Here is a 19,450-nt window from a genome sequence, read left to right on the forward strand (position 1 = left end):
CCCCACCCGATCCCCACCCGATCCCCACCCAAACCTACTAGAATTCACATGCAAAGTTAGACAAGGCACTTTGTAACAGTAGGGTCTTTAGGACAGACTTTTCCAGCTCAGTTTGTACTTCCTACTCTCCTACCCAGGGGAACCAGGCAAAAGACTTTGCTCTCACACAAGTGGGCATTCAATCGGAGTTGGTCACTTTGGCACACTTCCAGGAGGCCCATTTCCTCCAGTGTGTCATTAACAGCAAACTCCTCTGCTCCTTTGGAAAACGGTGAGTAAGAACTTCTTGGAGAATATAAGTTTCTATACCAGTAGAGGTCCACACTGACAAAGGGATGGGAGCCCTTTAGCATAGTGTTCTACTTGTCCTGTGGCCTTGGGTGATCACAGGTGGAGAAACAAGCATCTGGGTTTTCAGAGACATTCCTGTCCACTTAGACCTCAGACTTCCCCATAATGTGCCTCTCTTCCCTTAAATTGCTAGGGTCAGTGCATCTATTTAAAACAAGAGATGTTATCTTGAGTACTGCTTGAGATGGCAGTTTGCTCTGCTCTTGGTGCCCTAACAATGTTATCTGATCCTTGAAAACCAATTAGTACATATCTACCATCTCACGCTTTGGGCTATAATGGCATTTCCTCTAGCTATCTACTATGAGCTTGATATCATGGATACAGGAAGAGTAGAAGATTAGAAGATTAAAATTAAGATTTAAAAGAAAATCAAAACCCAGAGAAAGAAGACAAAAACATGAAGGGGATTGGCTCAGCAGAGAATCTCCTTAGATGCTTTCAGAATCAGCGTCCTTACCCCTCAGGGCTCAGACCCAAAACATCTTGTTCCAGAAGATTTGTTCAAGGGCTGCGTCCCCTGCTATTTTTCAAAGAGCCTTGTACCTCTCTGAAGGCACCTGAAATGTCATAAGAAAGGGGCTCTGCACCACACAGAAGGCACATGTGAAAATATAAAAATAAGTTTTCATAAATAACTGAGGTGGCATGTATTAAATAGGATCATGGAAGACAACATGGAATTACAGCTTGTTCTCTTCAAAGAGGATCTGGGCGTAGACAGTGCTGGTGGGGATGCCTTTGGCAGCCTGGTGGGGTTTGATCAGCTCCAGCTCAGCATAGGTCAAGTTTTCCTCAGCAATCTTTGGCTGTAAGATAAAACACAGCACAATTCTAGCTGACCACACGGAGTTCTACATCATACATTCATTCATCAAGTGTGCATTTTCATAGCATTTTGGGAATTCAAAGGGGAGCAAATGGACAAAAAAATTTACAAAGATATATAAAACCTAAATAACATAATAATATAGATTTCAAGGTCTTATAAAGAACACTATGCCCTGCAAAGAGACACTATGATTTATTTTCATAGATTTCAAGGTCTTATAAAGAACACTATGCCCTGCAAAGAGATACTATGATTTATTTTCAAGTCAATATAGAACACTAACAAAAAGTGATTAAACATTAGACTACAAAGTAAATTTTAATTCCGCAAAGTAAAAATAATGTAACTAACAGTCTTTGATCAGAAGGAAAAAAACGGAGACAGAAACAAAAATCCTAGAAATTAATAACAAAACTAGAATGCTATCATCTTAAATAAAATTTTCTTAAATGACTTAACCTGTATAAAACTAAAATTTCAGAATATCTTTAAAATAATGATAAAGAAAATATTGCCAGAACCTAAAAAAATGCAGTATTCAGAGAAAAATCATAGATGTAAATATTTATATCCAACTGAAGAAGTTAGAAAAAGAACAAAATAATTGAAAAAAAAATAACAGAAGGAAGGACCAATAAAATTAAAATCAGACTGTATGAATCAGAACACAAACAACAACAACAAAAAAACAGTAGAAATAAAAATATGCAAAATTTATGCTTGAAAAACACCAATAAAATAAACTGAAAAATAGATTAATTGAGATTAAAAGGAAAAAAACAAAAACAAAATTAAGTAAAATAGGAAATAAGAAAAGAAATATAACGTAAATAAAGAAAATATTTTAAATTTAGAAAATTACTTTGCTAAACTTATTGTAAAAATTTTTGAAATACAAGATAAACGGGTAATACTCCAGAAAAATATAAATTATAAACAATAATCTCAAAAAATACCAATATACTAATCATCATTAAAAAAGTAGAAAAGAAAGAAAGTGAAAGAAGGAAAGGGAAAAGGAAAGAGGGATGGACGAGGAGGAAGGGAAGGAAAAAGGGAGGGGAGATGTTGTCAAAAAGCTCTTGTTCAAAAATACTGGGCCCAGGCAGTTTTATGGGAGAATTTCTTAAAAAAAAAAAATGCCTTTAAGAAACAGATAATCTGAATGCAATTAAACTGATCTAGTGCATTGAAAGAAAAATTTCACATATATTAAAACAATCTCATTTATTAATATAAATTTCAAATCAAATTTACTCAGAGAATGAAGAAACACATTAAAAGTTAAGATAATCATTTTAAGTTGATTTTATTTCAAGAATGCAAGGATACTTCAATATTAGAAAAATCCACTAACATAGTTCATAATATAATAGAGGAAAAAAACTATATTGTTATTTTCATAGATATTGGAAAGTCATCTAATAAAATTTAAAAACATTTTTGTTAAAAAATTTTGAATAAAGTAGTCATAGGTTTATATTTTCTTACTATGATTAAGGAACATTATTGAAATAAATATTTAGTGATTCAATTATGGTGGTATTAAAAATATAAAGCTACAATCATTAGAACACTGTAGTACTGGCAAACGAAGATATATATCAGTGGGATCGATGAGACCCTCCTGAAATGAATACAAATATTGTTGTTCAATAAATGGTGGTGGGATGTTTGGGTAGCCGTGTGAAAAAAATTATATTTCTATATCATTCTTTACACCAGAGAAGTTCCAAATGAATTAAACATTTTAATATGGAAAATGAACTCATAAAAGTGCTAGAATAACATGTGGGAAATTAAAGAATATATAATCTCAGCATACAGAATACATTTTAAAGTATGATGCAAAATCCAGAAGCAACAGAAAAAAGATATGGACATTTTCATGCTATATATGGCAAAATGTTCTCTAAATAAAGTCAAAGGACAATTGAAAAAATGAAGAAATATTTGTAAATCATATCAAAGGGCCTTACAATTCAATAAAGATAATGGCCAACAATGCATCAGAAAAGTAAGCAAAGAGCAACAAGCAGGACCAGTGAGTTCACAGGAGAAATATAAATGGCTCTGACACATGTAAAATGAGAGTCGACCTCCCTCATAATAGGAGAATTGTGATTTAAAATTACACTTAGACATCACTTTCTGTCTTTTGGGAGAATAAACTGATGGTTGCCAGTAGGGAAGGGGTTGGAGGGATAGGTGAAACAGATAAAGGGGCATAAGAGGTACAAATTTCCAGTTATAAAATAAGTAAGTCATGGTGATGTAATGCACAGCATAAGGAACATAGTCAATAATATCGTAATAAATTTGTACAGTAACAGATGGTTACTAGACTTATTATGGTGATCACATTGTGAGATATATGTAAAAATCACTATGTTGTACACCTGAAACTTATATAACATGTATAACAACTATACTTCAATAAATTTTATAAAATATTGCCAAACGAAATAGAAGCAAACAGGTCTTCTTGTATTGTTGGTGAAAGTGTTCATTGATATAAACAAAAACCTGGAAACTCTTAAATGAACATCAATAGTAGACTGGTGCATTCATACAGTGCACTAGTATGTGCTGCAGTCTTTAAAAGGAATGGTAGAGCTGTATGCATACTGTGTGTTTTACTATCATTTGTGAAAATATGTGCACATGTGTGTAAATATATGTGTATGTATTTATTTGCTCAGAAAACCATTGGAACCTGCTTGGAAAATCAAGACCCTGGTATCCATAGTTCCCTCTGGAGAAGTAAACTGGATGACCAAGAGGGAGGCCTCTTGCTTTGCTGCACACATTTGTTGATATCTTTTGAATTTTATGGTAGGAACACATATTTAAGCAACACATTAAATAATTTTAATGCATAATTAGAAAAAGTCAGTTACTAATTTATAGTCATAAAAGATGCATGACTCATTTAAGCAGCCCTGCTTTTTTTGTTTTTTGATTTTTGGCTTTGGCTGTGCTACAGTTTTGTTTCGATTTTTGCTGTTTTGTGCCTATGCCTTGGTTATGACACCAAAATTCAAGACAAAAAAACCATTTGCATTCAATTTAAGTTTCTTAAAACAGAATGCCAAGAGCCAAGAGCCAAAAGCCAAAAGCCCCTTTTCTTTTGCAGTGAAGCATCTTAATAGGAACTCGGAGCCAGAGACAAAGAGAACTTGACAAGAACTCCTTCAAGCCAGTGTATACTGGTCAGGGCCAGTTGACAGATGACCTCCACAAATCGTCTGGACACTTTTAAATTTCAAAGTTAAGAACATTTATGGGCATGAGAGCCTTTTTTTTTTGTCTTTTGACACCAAAATCTACATTTAGATGTCCATATTTTGCAAGCCAACAAAAATCCCGTTTACATCTTGCCTTCAGTTTAATTACATTTCATATTATAATGATTCCATTTAGAAATGCCATGTGTCCTCAAATAAGCATGAAAACCCAACTCATGTAAATTTTAGAACCAAGATTTATGAAATCATATTTTGTCCAGGTGTTTTATTACATTACCTTGAAATTGCATTGTTTTCTAGTGTAGATTATATGTTTATTCTTAAGTTATTCTATTACATTTGGATATGAAAAACAACACTGGCTTTCTCAATACAGGTCACCAGGCTGGCTTGGCTAGTGTGTTATTTTCATACATTTTTATGATGTTCCTATAGTAAACATAATTTAATAAAGCCAAAGCACACTAAATAAATAATTGCATCTAGAAAAGCAATAAAAACAAATAAAATTAGTACTTTCGTAAGTGGAAAGGTACTTCAATTACTGCTACAAGCACCAGCGCCCCCTCCCCCCCATAAAATGTGTAGAATCATTTCCCTTATGCATATTTCTGGGATATAATAATTTGATTGAAGATATGAGGCAGCACACAGGAGGCTCTGAATTGTAAGTGTATACAGTTTCCAACAGAAGATGCATAATAGCCATCCTTGGCACCTTTAAAGAACCTATTGATTTTCTGGCATGCAGACTTGGCTGTCACCATCAACCATGTGCTTAATTACATTTTCCAGTTTGTTTAACTGGAAATAAATTCCTAAAGGCCAGTGAAAGGGGGCAAGTGTAGACTCCTCACCAGTTTCCACCATGCTACTTTTCTTTGCACCAATGTTTCAGTGAAGGGTTTAGGTGCATTGGGAAATAGCTTAGAGAAAAGTACTGGTATATCAGTAGGACTAGGTAAGACTCTAGAACTGGAAGTAAGGAGCAGAATGTAAAGGTTAAAGTGATTACAATGAGGCAGAACCTGCTGCAGGACCCCACCTGTATTTTTGGTGATGTCTGAAACCTTGACAATTCAAACCCATCCTGGGTTTAAGCTAAGGAATCACTCCTAGCGCCTATGGCATTTCAAGGACTGGAGCACAGCAAGGGGTCTCTGAATCAAGAAGCTTTCTGTTAGTTCCCTGCCATCTGCTGGCCCTCAAAATGACCCTTGTCAGGCTCCTATCCTGCTTTTGGGGGTGAAGGAAGTTCAGAAGTGTATGGGGCATTAGCACTCAAGACTACAAACTTAATATTCTTGAACTGGCTGTTCACAAACACTACTGTAACAGCTTTAGGTTACACTGAAACACAAAGAAAATTGCTGAAAGTAGGATTTTCAGGCCTCAGACATGAGTTTGACACTTCTATCTGACATTGCTGTATTAACTGGAAGTCAGGAGAGGAAAGGAACAGACTGCAGAAGTGGACCAACTGCTGGAGATCTTGGTAGGGTCCTTTAGAAAAAGCCTAGAACTTTCTAAACATGTGAGAAGCAACTGTGTCATTCCTCTTTTCCAGGACTGTTTGGTTTTACTTTCTTTTCTCTCTTACCAGCCTGCAGAGACTCCTGGTCACTCTCTTTCTACTCCTCCAATAAAGGCCTGCTATTTGTGTTCAACTGCTTGATATTCTGTATGTTCTAAACCCCATTGTTTTATTTATCTTTAATCCCACTTCTCATACATTTCCTCCCAGCCATGGAGAACCCATTCCTTAGTTTATAAGGGATTCTATGAAGGGATGGAGGTTTGGATACAGACATGTGTCGATACATCAAAGGAAGGCTGGAATAAAAGAAAATTCTTCTAATTCTCAGTTCAATGGAAATGCTCCTGAGGAGAAAGTAAGAAGACCTGAGGCCATCAACTTGCAGCTGACTTCAGAGCATGAGTGCAAGAGGAATTTGTACTTCAGTTCAAATGTCAGCTGTGTGACCTCAGGCCAGTCTATCATTGACCTTCAGGGATCCATCTTGTTGGTGCTAATGGGGATTTAAATGAAATGATGTATGTAACGATTTTGGCACCACAGTGCTTACCCTATAAAAGATGCTAAACATTTGTGTACGGAATAAATAAATGTTTTGGTGTCATCATTTTCTCTTTCGGCCAGTTAAAATATCATCTATTTGTCTATCTTCAGAATTATTTATGAGTTTCCAAGAACTATGTGAACTAAACAGCCCTGGATATCTTCTGACAGATAAGAAATAGATTCTAGAAAAATAGTTGCTATGGGATGAACTGTTTCCTTGCAAAATTCACATGTGGAAGCTCTAACTTTTAGTACCTCGGAATATGACTGTATCTGGAGATAAGGTTTTTATAGAGGTAATTAAGGTAAAAAGAGGTCATTACAGTGGGCCCCAATCCAATATAATTGGAGCCCTTATGAGAAAAGGACATTAGGACACAGATACATACAGAGGAAAGATCATGTAAGGACATGAGAAGACAGCTCTTTCCTTGCCAAACAGAAGGATCAGGAAGAAAAATCCTGCCAACATCTTGATCTGACTTCTAGCCTCCAGGACCATGAGAAATAAATTTCTGTTGTTTAAGCTGCCCAGTCTGCACTACTTTGTTATAGCAGCCTGGAAGAGAAGGGACGAAGAGAGAATAGCCTTCCTTCAAGGGAGAGGAAATGAACTACCTGATTAGGGTAGGTGCATACAAGATATCAACACATTCTGTGTCATCACCAGAGAGCCATCCTCTCCTGAGGGGAGGAAAGGGACTAAGGTCTGATGCATTTACTCCCATATTCAGTGAGGAACAAAGCTGGAGAAGAGGCTCTGGGGCTCTTTTGGATAGCACCCCAACATACACACCTCTCACTCCCAGATTCCCTGCCCCTTATGGTTTGACTTGACCTTGTGTAGCCCAGCTCTAAGATCATATTTCTATTCATGCCTCCTGCTATGTCTTACAGTGACATCAAGAGGATTTAAAAAAAAAAATTTTAAATTTAATTTTCTTAAATGGCATGCACTAAAAATGATTCTTTTAGGTGGGCCGTTGTCTGCATTTTAACAAATGTACAGATTTATGACCACTGCCATGACAGGACACAGAATAGTTCTATCACACCCTCTCACACTACGTTCTGTGGTCATGTCTTCCCTCCAGCCCTACCTTCCGGCATCCCTTGATCTGTTTTCTGTGACTATGGTTTTGTCTCTTAGAGAATGTGATATGAAAGGAATCATACAGTGTATACCTTTTATGACTGGCTTTTTTCTTTCAGTGTAATTCTCTCGGTTCATCCAAGTTATTGGGTGTATCAGTGGTTTGTTCTTTTTGATGGCTAAGGAGTATTCCATGGTGTACCACGTGCCAGTTTGCTTATCCTTTCACCTGCTGAGGGACATCTGGGCTGTTCAAGTTTTTGGTACTTATAAATAAAGTTGTTATAGATATTCATGTGTGGATTTTTGCAAGTTGTTTTCATTACTTAGGGTAGTGGGTTTGCTGAGTGATATGAAAAGTATATGTTTAACTTTATAAGAAACTGCCAAATTATTTGTCCAGAGTATCATCACCATTCTTCTCTCCCACCAGCAATGTCTGAGAGTTTTAATTGTTCTGTATACTTGTTGGTACTTGGTATTGTCGGCATTTTTTATTTTGGCCATCTTAGTAGGTGCTAGTAGGTGCTACCTTTTTGCAGTCCTTAAGGACCTCACTGATTTTAGACTTGAACTCAAGTGTTCAACAATGGCCACTGAGCCACATTAAACCTCCACATAACACAACATCCCCTCAGAAAAATTAAGAAAGGATTATTACAAAGACTAGTATTCTAATATAGTGTTGAAACCTCTGGACTCTATGCAAATTTTAGAGTTTGAAATGCCATGTCTTCGCCCCCATCCATCTATTCTGCCAATGGTGAGACGCTGTAACAGCAGATGACAGCCTCCAGGCTGGACCTCCCACTTCTTATTTAAACCTCTTTCCCTCAGTTTTGGAGTGTTGATTATGGAAAATATGTCTATGGGTATAATTTACTTGATGGTGCTAAAACTAGAAAAGTCAACCTATAGGATTCAGAAGTTGTGCACCTCTTGGGAACACCCCAACTCTTTAAGCTCCTAATCTGTAGTTTCTGAGTATTTCATTTTGTGGGTGTGTTTCCAGGATTCAAGCCAAAAGTTAACATTCCTACTAGGAGAAGGAAAGAGATTTAGCATTCTATGCAGACTCCTACAAAACAATACTTTATCATAGAGATCACAGGTGGATGGGCAAGTTAAATTAAGTTGCAGAAATAAAAAAAAAAAATGCAATTGCAGCCACTGCAAGTTCTCCAATGTCAGAAGTTCAATTGGGTAATACCATTATCACAGCAACAGATCAATAACTAGGACATGGGATGTTTATGCTAACGTCACCTTAGAGTTAAAAAATGTGATTGCAGTTCTACTAGAGTTGCACTATCAGGTTCTATTTACCCAAGAGAGAATTACATATTATCGAGGGCAGACTTCCTCTTCCCCCTTCAAGATAAGTGCTCATTTTTTATTCAACAGAGTAGTATCTGGTAAAACAAACTCTCCCCTCACAACATCCACACATACAGAACTATGGCCACCGAGAAAAGGGGAAGCTGTATATTCTGTGAAGCTCTATTTGATGGAGGGCCTCAACGGGTCCAAACTCAGGAAATAAAACCATGTTGTGGTCCCTATTGGTCCTGTTGGAATCAACATGACTTGGATACCAACTTGACATAATTCTAAGTTCCACAGGCCTGCTGATTGGCATATCTATTTATGTTTAAACATAGTATGAAGAGGAGAAGTCGAGTTCCCTGAAGCGCAAGTTAAATAAAAATAAAGAATCAAAACAAACCAAAGAGACACCTTTCCCACACCTAGATGTTAAATAATGATTCAAAGGAAACAATCCAAAAGTGACCTTCAGAGGTGGCAGAGTGCGGTAGTTGAAAATTGGTCCTTCTGAGATCAGAACTCAGCAAATGTTAACTGATCTTCACCATCTCATTACACCAGACCTGTGACATGGGTCCAATGACCATACTCACTTCACAGATGAGCAAATAGGCTTTAAAAGGCAGGTAACCTACTCAAGGTCATGCTGCTATTGCTGGGTAGAGTCTGGACTCAGAGCCAGGCAGTTCTGTCCGGCATCCACATCTGTTCATTGAAAATGCCGCAGCCTTGCAAGTGACTAAGGCTCTGCTGTGAATGCCTAGTAACCAGGCGAGCTAGCCAGGCAGAGAGCAATCCCTGAAATCCCAAGGGGAAAATGGTGACCTTCCAAAGACAACAGGAAAGCTTCTCTGGCACAAATCCACAAATCATGGAAAAGTGAATTTTCAGAACAGTCTTGCACTACTCAGTGGGCAGTGTGAGTTTAAGCTAAAGGGCTATGGGGAGAAGGGAGCCTGGCATGGTGTGGAGAGACGGAGAACTTAAAGGTACAGAACCCAAAACCCTCTGTGAGCAGATAAATGGAGGTGTCACTGATTGGAGTGAATGATGAAGGAGAGAATCCCATCAAAATGCCTATATATAGGTAACCCTTAGATACTCTTTACAGTCTCATCTCCCCAAGATTCTTAGCCTTCAAAGGTGCAGGTGTACCTCTGACCAGCATGGGATAGAGGTGATAAGGGTGTAGGCTCTGCTTTGATCAGGCTGTGTATGAGGTGGCAACAGATTCTTGATTAGATGTGACTGCTGAACAGGTGAAAATAAGAAGTTAAGTGATTATGGAGTAGAGCGAGAAAGTCCAGAGGAATTTTCTGAGGTAACTGCTGGAGCCACAATCCAGGTCTACTCTTACCATCTCCTTGTTGCTGAGATCATTAGTCCATTGAGACCTCTGGCTCTATCAGCATAAATCCTCACTCAGAGGTGAGGGCTAAAATCAGCTGCACTCCCCAAATGCAGCATGTAACTGTGACTGCTGATTTAGGCATGTCTTGACAATCTGAGCTGGGTTCTAGAGACTAGAAACCTTGATCATCGCACATGGGGACACAGGTGCTTTCTGAGGCTCAAAATGCCCGCTTCCTCTGTTGCTCCAGACATTTATAAACCTTGGATTACATCTGCCCAGATTCCTACCCCACACCTGGCTGTCAAATGGTTACCAAGTGACTAATGGCTAACAAATAACCCAGTGTTTTCTCGGACTTTGGATAAATCAGAAAAAAATATAGAACTCAGGAGAAGTCCTGGATAGAGATAAAGATTTCAAAGTTCTCTCCAGGCTTGTTGGCATCTTGGGTTGGATGAAGTCAATCAAAAATCTTGAGAAGAGCAAATTCACATCACATTCTTAAGTCTAGAGAAATCAAAGGATGCTCAGCAAAGTACATTCCAAGAATGAATTCGACAAGACAGAAGTCATGTGCCCCTGGCTAAGTGCTTTGAAGACAGACTGAGGTGACCAGCTGTAGAACTTACTAAAGCCATGCACGGAAAGGCCTGAGGCTTTACAAGTCATCAGACAGATGTCTCTAGATTTCACCATTGTATGTTTTGGAAACTAAAATGTGATTATAGATAATGCTCTTGGGGAGAGTCCTGATACATGAAACTTTCATAGTGGCACAGTGATAGCTTCATGATCGAATACAGTCATTCATTTTCTCTTCCCCATGGACTGTAGATGTATGTTTTCCCAGCTGCCTTCCCAAAGTACTTTTACTGGCAGTGTTATTCAAGAGAATGTTTATGCTTAGAAAAAGACTGTTTGGTTTCTATTTCTATGTAGGAGTCCACTCTGAGAATCTTCAATCTTGAACACTCTTAGTGTTCTAATTAACTGCAAGCTTTAACACTCTTCTAGGTTCATCGGACTGTGCAAGCATCTGCCTAGTTTTACAGAATAGTATGGACTCTTGGAGACAGAAAAACTACCATTTACTAGCTATGTGACCTTGGGGAAGTTACTCAGCCTCTCTGTGCCTTCATTTCCTCGTTTGTAAAGTGAGACTTATAATAGTACATATCCCATAGGATTATTTTGAAGATTAAATGCATTAATACGTGTAATATATTTAGAAAATTACCTGATAGGTAAACAGCTACAAAAGTGTTCAAATTATTATCACTATAATTTTTACTGTAGAATATAAACAAGTTGGTTTTTTTGTTTGTTTGTTTTTGTTTGTTTTTTAACAATCGGTCCCTTTGAAATATTTAGAAGCGGAAAGAAGAAGGTATTCAGAGATCATTTGGAAAACATCATGTGTCAGACTCTGATGGATCCCACTGGACCCTGGGCTAGTGCCAAATAAATCCAGTCATATTTTTTTAATAGTGGGAAGGATAAGCTTTCTAAAGAGATAGGTCAAACTCTGCCACTCACTGCTCTGCACAAAATCCTCCAGTGGTTTCTCATCACACTTAGAATCAAATCCAAAGTCCCTATCAGGGTCTTGATTTGTCCTGATCTCTCCCTGGCACTCCTCCAGTCTCAGATCATAGCACACATCCTGCTTGCTGACCAGCATTCCAGTCATAAGGGCCTCTTTGTGTTTCTTGGACACACCTGGATAGTATTTCTTATTCAGGGCCCACCTCAGGGACTTTGCCCAGGCTGTGCTCTCTGCCTGAAATGTTCTTCCCCTACATAGTAGTGTGGCTTGCTCCCTTATTTATCATGCCTTTGCTCCAAGGAAGCCCCCTCCCTATCAAATACAGTCCCTCTGCTCTATTGCTCTGCAGAGCATATATCACCCCTTAGCATTACAGCATGCTGTCCATTTGGTTACCTGGTTACCTTCTTCCTTCTCCCACTAGAATGTTTACTTAGGGCACCAACAACTCTATGCAGGAAGTACTCTTATTATCATTCTCATTTTACATATGCAAAAATAAAGGCACAGAAATGGCAAGCTTCAGGTCAACAGCTAGTAAGCAGCAGAGCTAGTGCTAGAGCCAGCCTCTGACCACACCACTCAGTTCCACACAAGCAGTGACTTTGTCAGACTTATTCACTGCTGCAGCCAGTGATATTCTGGTAAGTTGTTGAGCAACTGGCTCTCCAAGAAAAAAAAAACTAATTTGTGGCATTTGCTGATTACATGTGTAAATCCTCCTGTAATGGCTGATTTCAAGATGTCAAGGAGATTTGCTCTCTCTACTGGATAGGAGTGGGCAGAAGCACACCACCGATATAATCTAGCTCAGGTAACTACCTGGTACATCGGAGGTACCCAACACACATTTTTAAATGAATGACTGAATGAGCTTAAGACAAAATCAAAGAAAACCAGTTTGACACAGTCATTAAAAACCCTCCTATTAGTATCTGTGGCCTCAGGAATGTAGAAATGGGATGCTCTCAGAAATCATGAACAGAACCATGGACTCTTCTCTTTCAGCTGATCTAGAGTTTCCATGAGGACACTCTATTAAGAAGTAGGATACCTGGGTTCTACTACTTGAAATCATATAAAATCTGCATGTGGCTTTCAATTTAATAGGTTAAAATGTAGACATATGAAAGATAGATGATAGATAGATGATAGATAGATAGATAGAAGAAATGATGATACTGTAATACTTTATAGTCATTAAAAGAGTGAGGTGGATCTACATATGCTAATGTAGAAATATGAGCCTGATATGTTGTTAACGAAAAAACAATTCAATGTGTGAACATTTTGTTTAGTATCGTTCTAATTTTTAGAAAACTCTGCATAAAGAAATGTATTTGTCATAATCTGTAGCCATCACCTACATTGATTGTGGGTTGATTATACATACACTTTGGGAATATATACATAGAAATGTAATTTTGTATCTCTCTCTCTCTCTCTCTCTATCAATCTATCATCTATCTATCTAATTTATCGTCTGTGTGTGTGTGTGTGTGTGTGTGTGTGTGTGTGTGTGTGTGAATCTATCTATATATGTCACATTTCTAACAGAGGCCACCTCAGAGAAATGAGTCTATGGAAGAAATTTCACCTTCTAGTCTAACAAATGGAGATTCTGAATTGCCAGCCCCATTCCTACAACCCACTTGGAATCACCGTTGCAGCTTTCCTCATGTAAAAATCCTTCCAGTAAGGCCAAGACAGAAACTACCCTGAGACCCAGTGGACTTGGACTTTACTGAGTGATTTTGCTGAGAGGCAGCAGAGCCCAGAGCCCAGTGGGCAAGAACAGGATCCTGCAGCTAAGTGCCTGGTCAGACCCAGTTCTGCCACTTCCAGGTGTAGGAGCTTGCACTGCTGTTTACATCCATATGTCTTCTCTGCTTCATCTGTGAGATGGTGATAATAACAATGCTTAGGTCAGGGTTGTCCCAATGTTTGTGCTTACCAGTATACTGCTTACATGTTTATACTGATAAGCACTGGTTAATGCCTGAGTGAGGAAGTACCATAGAAATGAAGTATGTGTATCATCACCATCATCACCGTAATTACCATGATCACCACCATCATCATCACTATCATCACCATCATCACCACCAATCATCATCCATCATCATCACCACCTTCATCACCATTATCACCATCCATCACCACCAGCATTATGTCATTGATACAAAGTACATGGCACAAACCAAGTGTTAAGACGAAATATAAATAGCAGTAGATATGCTAGCTCATTTGTTGAATTCATATGTAATGTGGGAAATGGGCATATGTGATTGAATTCATAGTTTGCATTCTTCATCTTTCCATACACAGTCTAATCAGAAATTCACAAGGCTACTGCCTTTTGGACATCACATATGCTGTTGAAATTTATAAATTCAGCTATAGAAAGTTATAATAATAAACTAAAATTGAAACTGGCCAGAGAAACAAAATCCCCGTAAGTGTACTGCTAGTTTGTTGTGAACTCATAATTTCAAATAGAGATTTTTCTTTCTGATAATTTGGATGCCTAGCCTGATGTTACAAATACATTGATAATTTTTTTCTTTTCTATTTTTTTTTTCTGTAATGGCACTTCATTTCTAGTATTCTCAATTTGAGACTGAAAAAGTCTTTTAATAACAACTCTGAAGTGCTCTGCATTTAAAACTGAGATTTTAAATGAAATAAGCTTTTTTTTTAAAAAAAGAAATGAATGTGAACACAAATGATATTGTTCTATGAGATTACAAAAATAAAATAGAGTGAAAGATTTGAAAAAAAAAAATTTCCCAGCAGTGCAATGATCGCAGCAATGAGGTGCCCAATAAAGGCAGCAAATCAGCTGAGCCGAGATGGAAAACAAGCTACTGCTCTGCAGGGACACTGCTTGCAGACACACAGGGACAGGCTGATCCTAGACTGGATCTCCGGAACTCCAGGGAGGGCCCGTGCAGCCAGGAGGGGTCACTCATGGGGCTCGGCCTGTTGGACCTCTGGGCCTGGCTCACCTCTCTGCCACCTATTCATCTCTGTCAGGGCTGCAAGGTTTATGCTCCTGTCCCCAGAGCACCTTGCACATTGCCAGTGCTCAGTAAATGCCTGAAGAATAGATATGTGGATGACTGCAAAATGGTCAGTGAATCAGTTATACAGTACAGGAGAAACACAGTCCTGAGTTGGCCAGTTTTGAAGTTGCCTGCTTCCTCAGAGCATAAAGCCACATTATGGGGTGAGGCAACTTCCTCCATGGCATTTCTAGAGTAGATATCCCGTGATTTTCATAAGGGGGTTCCTAAGGAGTGCTTAAAATGCTGCCAGGCTTAAAAGACTCCCTGGAAGTAAAGGCTTCACTTGGCCCATCGTTAATAAATTCAGAAGCCTCATCCAACCTCCACTGACCTCTCACATGGCTGAGAAGCATCCAGCCTGGTAGCTGTTCGTGGACAGTATGAGTCAACAGGAGTCCTTGGCATTAACTTCAAGTCTGCCAGGAAATACCAGCCTATGTGAGGTTCAACAGTCCCTAATACAAGATGTTCCCACTTGCATTTCTGGAGGTCTGATCTCTTCTCCCTGATGATAGCATCTCACTTATGAAAGAGCCTCTGTCTGTTGTCTCTGGACTGCAGGAAGCCCATGAAATCAATGACTTCTGTTTTCCCCACTCTCATCCCTTCAGAAGCCTCGGCATCTATCCTTCCCTCCAGTCGACATACATAACTCCCGGTGACAATAATGGGATGTGCATGTGTACCGAGGGGAGCATAGAATTTTTATCTCTGTAAAAATGGTACTAGCGTGGTACAAGCAAAGTTTTTGTTTTTTTCCCAAGGCTTTTACTTGGGGCAATATACTGTACATGTGGTTGTGGGTTTTTTCCTTCTTTTTAATTTTAAATTGAGATTATGAACATATTTTATGCAGGTTAATATATCCTTTTCATGTAAAATTTAACTGAAACCAGTTCTAGCACATTAATGACAAGAGAAATTCTCCGGTTTATTATAAACATCCTTCAAGAAACCTGAAATGTGCATCCTCTGGAAACAATTTTGCTGGGATTTGGGTTATTATTAAAATCCTCTCAGAATTCTATCACTGGTGCCTAGTGTGCCTCAAAACCTTTTTCTGCCACCGATCAGAGAAGCACTCTTTTCGGTCCTGGCAGTATATTCTTGATCATGAAAACAGGGCTGGGAGATGGGGCTTCTTTTCCGACACAAGACAAACACTGAATAGGGCATGAAGTCTCTCTTAGTCCTAGGCTGACCACTGGGTAGAAGGCTAGTTCCTGAGACAGGTCTCCTCTCAATTATCATGGAATATAATAATCCCTCCTGTCCATTCTAGGTGCTCTGATCTTTCAGCAGGTCTGAAGTAATTCAGACTTTAAACTCAAGAGCATCTCAAACAAGCAGGTCTTGGTCACACATTCCCTACAAGTGAGAATTCTCAGCCTGTGTGGAGTCATGGGGGATCACAGGACAGGGCTACCCCCAGCTGAGATGGAGACAAGCTATTTGGGAGAGGTTTCAGGAATGAAGGAGAGTCACAATTCCCTTTAGAAGCAGATTCTCATGTGTAATTTTCTCTTTGTTCATTTGATAAGAAAAACCCACCATTCTCCTAAGTGGGTTGAACTATCTTACAAAAATGTAGCTAAGTCCCCTCCACAGGTGACCCAAAAGGAGCTGACTGAATTTGATAAGTAATTCAGAACTGCATTTCTCAAACTTCAATGTTCCTCAGATTTATCTGGACTTTTGTTAAACTGCAGATTCGAGTTCAGTAGGTCTAGTGTGGGGCCTGCATCTCTACAACTCCCAGGTGATGCTGGTCTATTGACTACATGTAGAACAGTGAAGACTTAAAGCTCCAGTCTCAGATCTCTGTCTTCAATTGTTCATTCACTCCACACACACTCTGCAAATTCTAGGTGCCCTACTTGGAAAAGTAATGAAGAGGATAGGTCCTCACTGACTTTAAAACTAGTGTTAATGAAAATGTAAAACTTATGTGTATCAAAGGACACAATCAAGAGAGGGAAAAGGCCACCTACAAAAATTTGCATATTATATATCTGATAGGAGGTTAATATCCAGAATACATAAAGAAATCCTACAACTCAATAACAAGAAACAACCTGATTAAAAAATGTGGAAAAGACTTGAATAGACATTTCTTCAAAGAAGACATAAAAATGTCTGAAGGGAACATAAAAAGATGCTCAATATCACTGGAGAATATCATCAGGGAAATCCAAATCAAAACTACAATGAGATACTACCTCACACCCACTAAAGTGATTATCAAAAAAACAGAAAATAACAAGTGTTGGTGAGGATGTAGAGAGATCCAGATGTGCACTGTTGATAGGAATGGTAAAAATGGTACAGCTGGTATGGAATACAGTATTATTTCATTTCCTCAAAAAATTAAATACTAAAAATAGATTTCACTCCAGCAATTTCACTTCTAGGTATATATCGAAAAGAATTGAAAGTAGGGACTCAGAGAGATATTTGTACATCCATACTCACAGCAGCATATTCCCAATATCTAATATGTGGACACGATCCAAGTGTCTATGGATAAATGGATAAGCAAAATATAGTATGTGCATACAATGAAACATTATTCACCTTAAAAAGGAAGGAAATTCTGATACATGTTATAACATGGATGATCCTTGGCAACATTATGCTAACCAAAATAAGCCAGTCACAAAAAAGACAAACACAATATAATTCCAGTTATATGAAGTACCTAGAGTAGTCAAACTTATAAAGACAGAAGTACAAGGTTGGTTTTCAGGGGTTGGGGGAGGGGAAAGTGAAGAGTTGTTAATGAGTACAGAGTTTTGCAAGATGAAAAAATTCTGGAGATTGTTTGCACAACAATATGAATGTACTTAACACTAATGAACTGTACACTCATAAATAGTTAAGATAGTAAATCTTATGTGTATTTTAGCACAATTAAAAAAAAAAACAGTTCCAACTGTTTGTACTATCTAAAGTGTCTACAGTATATATAGCCTTCGTAGTATCAGAAATGTAGAAGTCATTTGTAAAAAGGAACCACATGGGTCCAGTGGAGGAGAAAGTCAAGTCAGACAGATAAACATGATTTCAATGTGGAATGAGAAGTGCTAAAATACAGGTAAGGCCAGGTGCTGTGGGAGCCCCAAGGAGAGGCCCTGATATCAGATGGATGGGGAGGCAAGTAGGAGGAAAGCTATAAGCTTGGGTACATAGAAAAATAACAGACAGGCTTTGGTCACCAGTAGACATGGGAGTGAAGGAGGAGGCACCTAGATCCTGGATGAGACAGCCATGCCCTGAAGCAAAGATTTCTCAGATGGAGCAGGACTAGGGAAGGTAACGAGCTCAATATGTGCTGGGGTAAATTTTGGGTGCATGTGGGCCCACTGGGGGAGTGCCTCATAAACAATCAGAAGAAACAGTCCAGAATGGACCTGAAGACCTGGGTTGGGTAACACATGGCCTGCAAAGGTGGCTACTGTACCTGTGAGAGTGTTGATTCTCTGAGGCAATGTGGTCAAGAAGAGAACCCCGAAGACAGCTAATATTCTGGAGAGGTGGAGGAGGGGAGCCAGCCTGACCTTCTGGGGAGGGGCAACAGCCAGGAAAGCAGTCAGCTGGGGCGATGTCAGCCAGAGACAAGGGCATCGGTGCATCAAGGAGTAAGAAATAACAGATTAACTGAGAAGTGCCATAAGAGTTGGTGATGGGAAGGTTATTGACATGCAGAAGCATAATTTTAATGTCCAGATGAACCTGGATTCGTGAAGAAATGGGGCTAAAGAGGCAGAAGGTAGTAAGTGAGCCACATCTTGTAGGTGAGTGGCAATCTGTGAGAGGATAGGAGGGTGCAAGGCAGAGCCCATGGGGCCACTGGTAATAGGACCTAGACCTGTGGGGTACTAGAATGGAGCAGGAGACAGATGATAACAGCCCACCCGCCCCATGCAACTCACAGGAAGCCATACTTCATCCTGGATACAAGGAGGAGCCAGGAGAGTATTTTAAGCAGGGAAGTGACATGGTTAGAATTATGTTTTAGAAAAACCCCTAGGCAGTAAGGTGGAAGATGGATTGGAGTGGGAGAGCCAGGATACAAGAGGCCCACCAGGAAGCTTGTAGTTAAGCCCATGATGTTCCTGATTTTTCTGTCTTCAGTCTTTTGCTCATAAGAGATCGTCTTCTCCTTAGAGAACAAGGGTGACCCTTCCAACTAATGAGTGTTATACACGAGCGGCTTAATGAGGGAGAGGACAGCGAGCGATCTTCAGTGAAGAGGGTATGGATGCTAACTGAAGCAGAAGGGGTGTATAAAATTTCATTTAGCCTAAAGGACAGCACTCTCTTCTCTTTTAATTAGTTTTAGGATACTTACTACCATCCTCTCCAACTCACATTTCCTGTTGCTATTCTCCTTTCAACAGTTAGGTCTTGCCTCTATGTCACAGAAACTGTTTGTTTTCTCTTCCTCCACTGGGTTTCTAAATCAATAACTGATCTAATACAATAAAAATAAATCAAATGTGCTTCTGGCTTTCTCTGTTTCTTCTGAAACAAGGAAGCAGTGGCAGCT

At 39.0% G+C, this 19,450-nt stretch overlaps 1 protein-coding gene across 1 annotated transcript in view; it reads right to left on the reverse strand.

Annotated features, from left to right (window-relative positions):
• Nucleotides 1–950: 950 nt before the first annotated feature.
• VSTM4 (V-set and transmembrane domain containing 4) overlaps nucleotides 951–19,450 on the reverse strand; it is a 92,762-nt gene continuing 74,262 nt past the window's right edge. Inside the window, exon 9 of the mRNA XM_011355461.1 lies at nucleotides 951–1,160. Coding sequence (XP_011353763.1) covers nucleotides 1,035–1,160 — 126 coding nt within the window. The 3' untranslated portion in view covers nucleotides 951–1,034. The remainder of the gene's footprint in view (nucleotides 1,161–19,450) is intronic.

This window comes from Pteropus vampyrus, unplaced genomic scaffold, assembly GCF_000151845.1.
Source record: "Pteropus vampyrus isolate Shadow unplaced genomic scaffold, Pvam_2.0 Scaffold20, whole genome shotgun sequence".
In the NCBI taxonomy this organism is placed as follows: domain Eukaryota; kingdom Metazoa; phylum Chordata; class Mammalia; order Chiroptera; family Pteropodidae; genus Pteropus; species Pteropus vampyrus.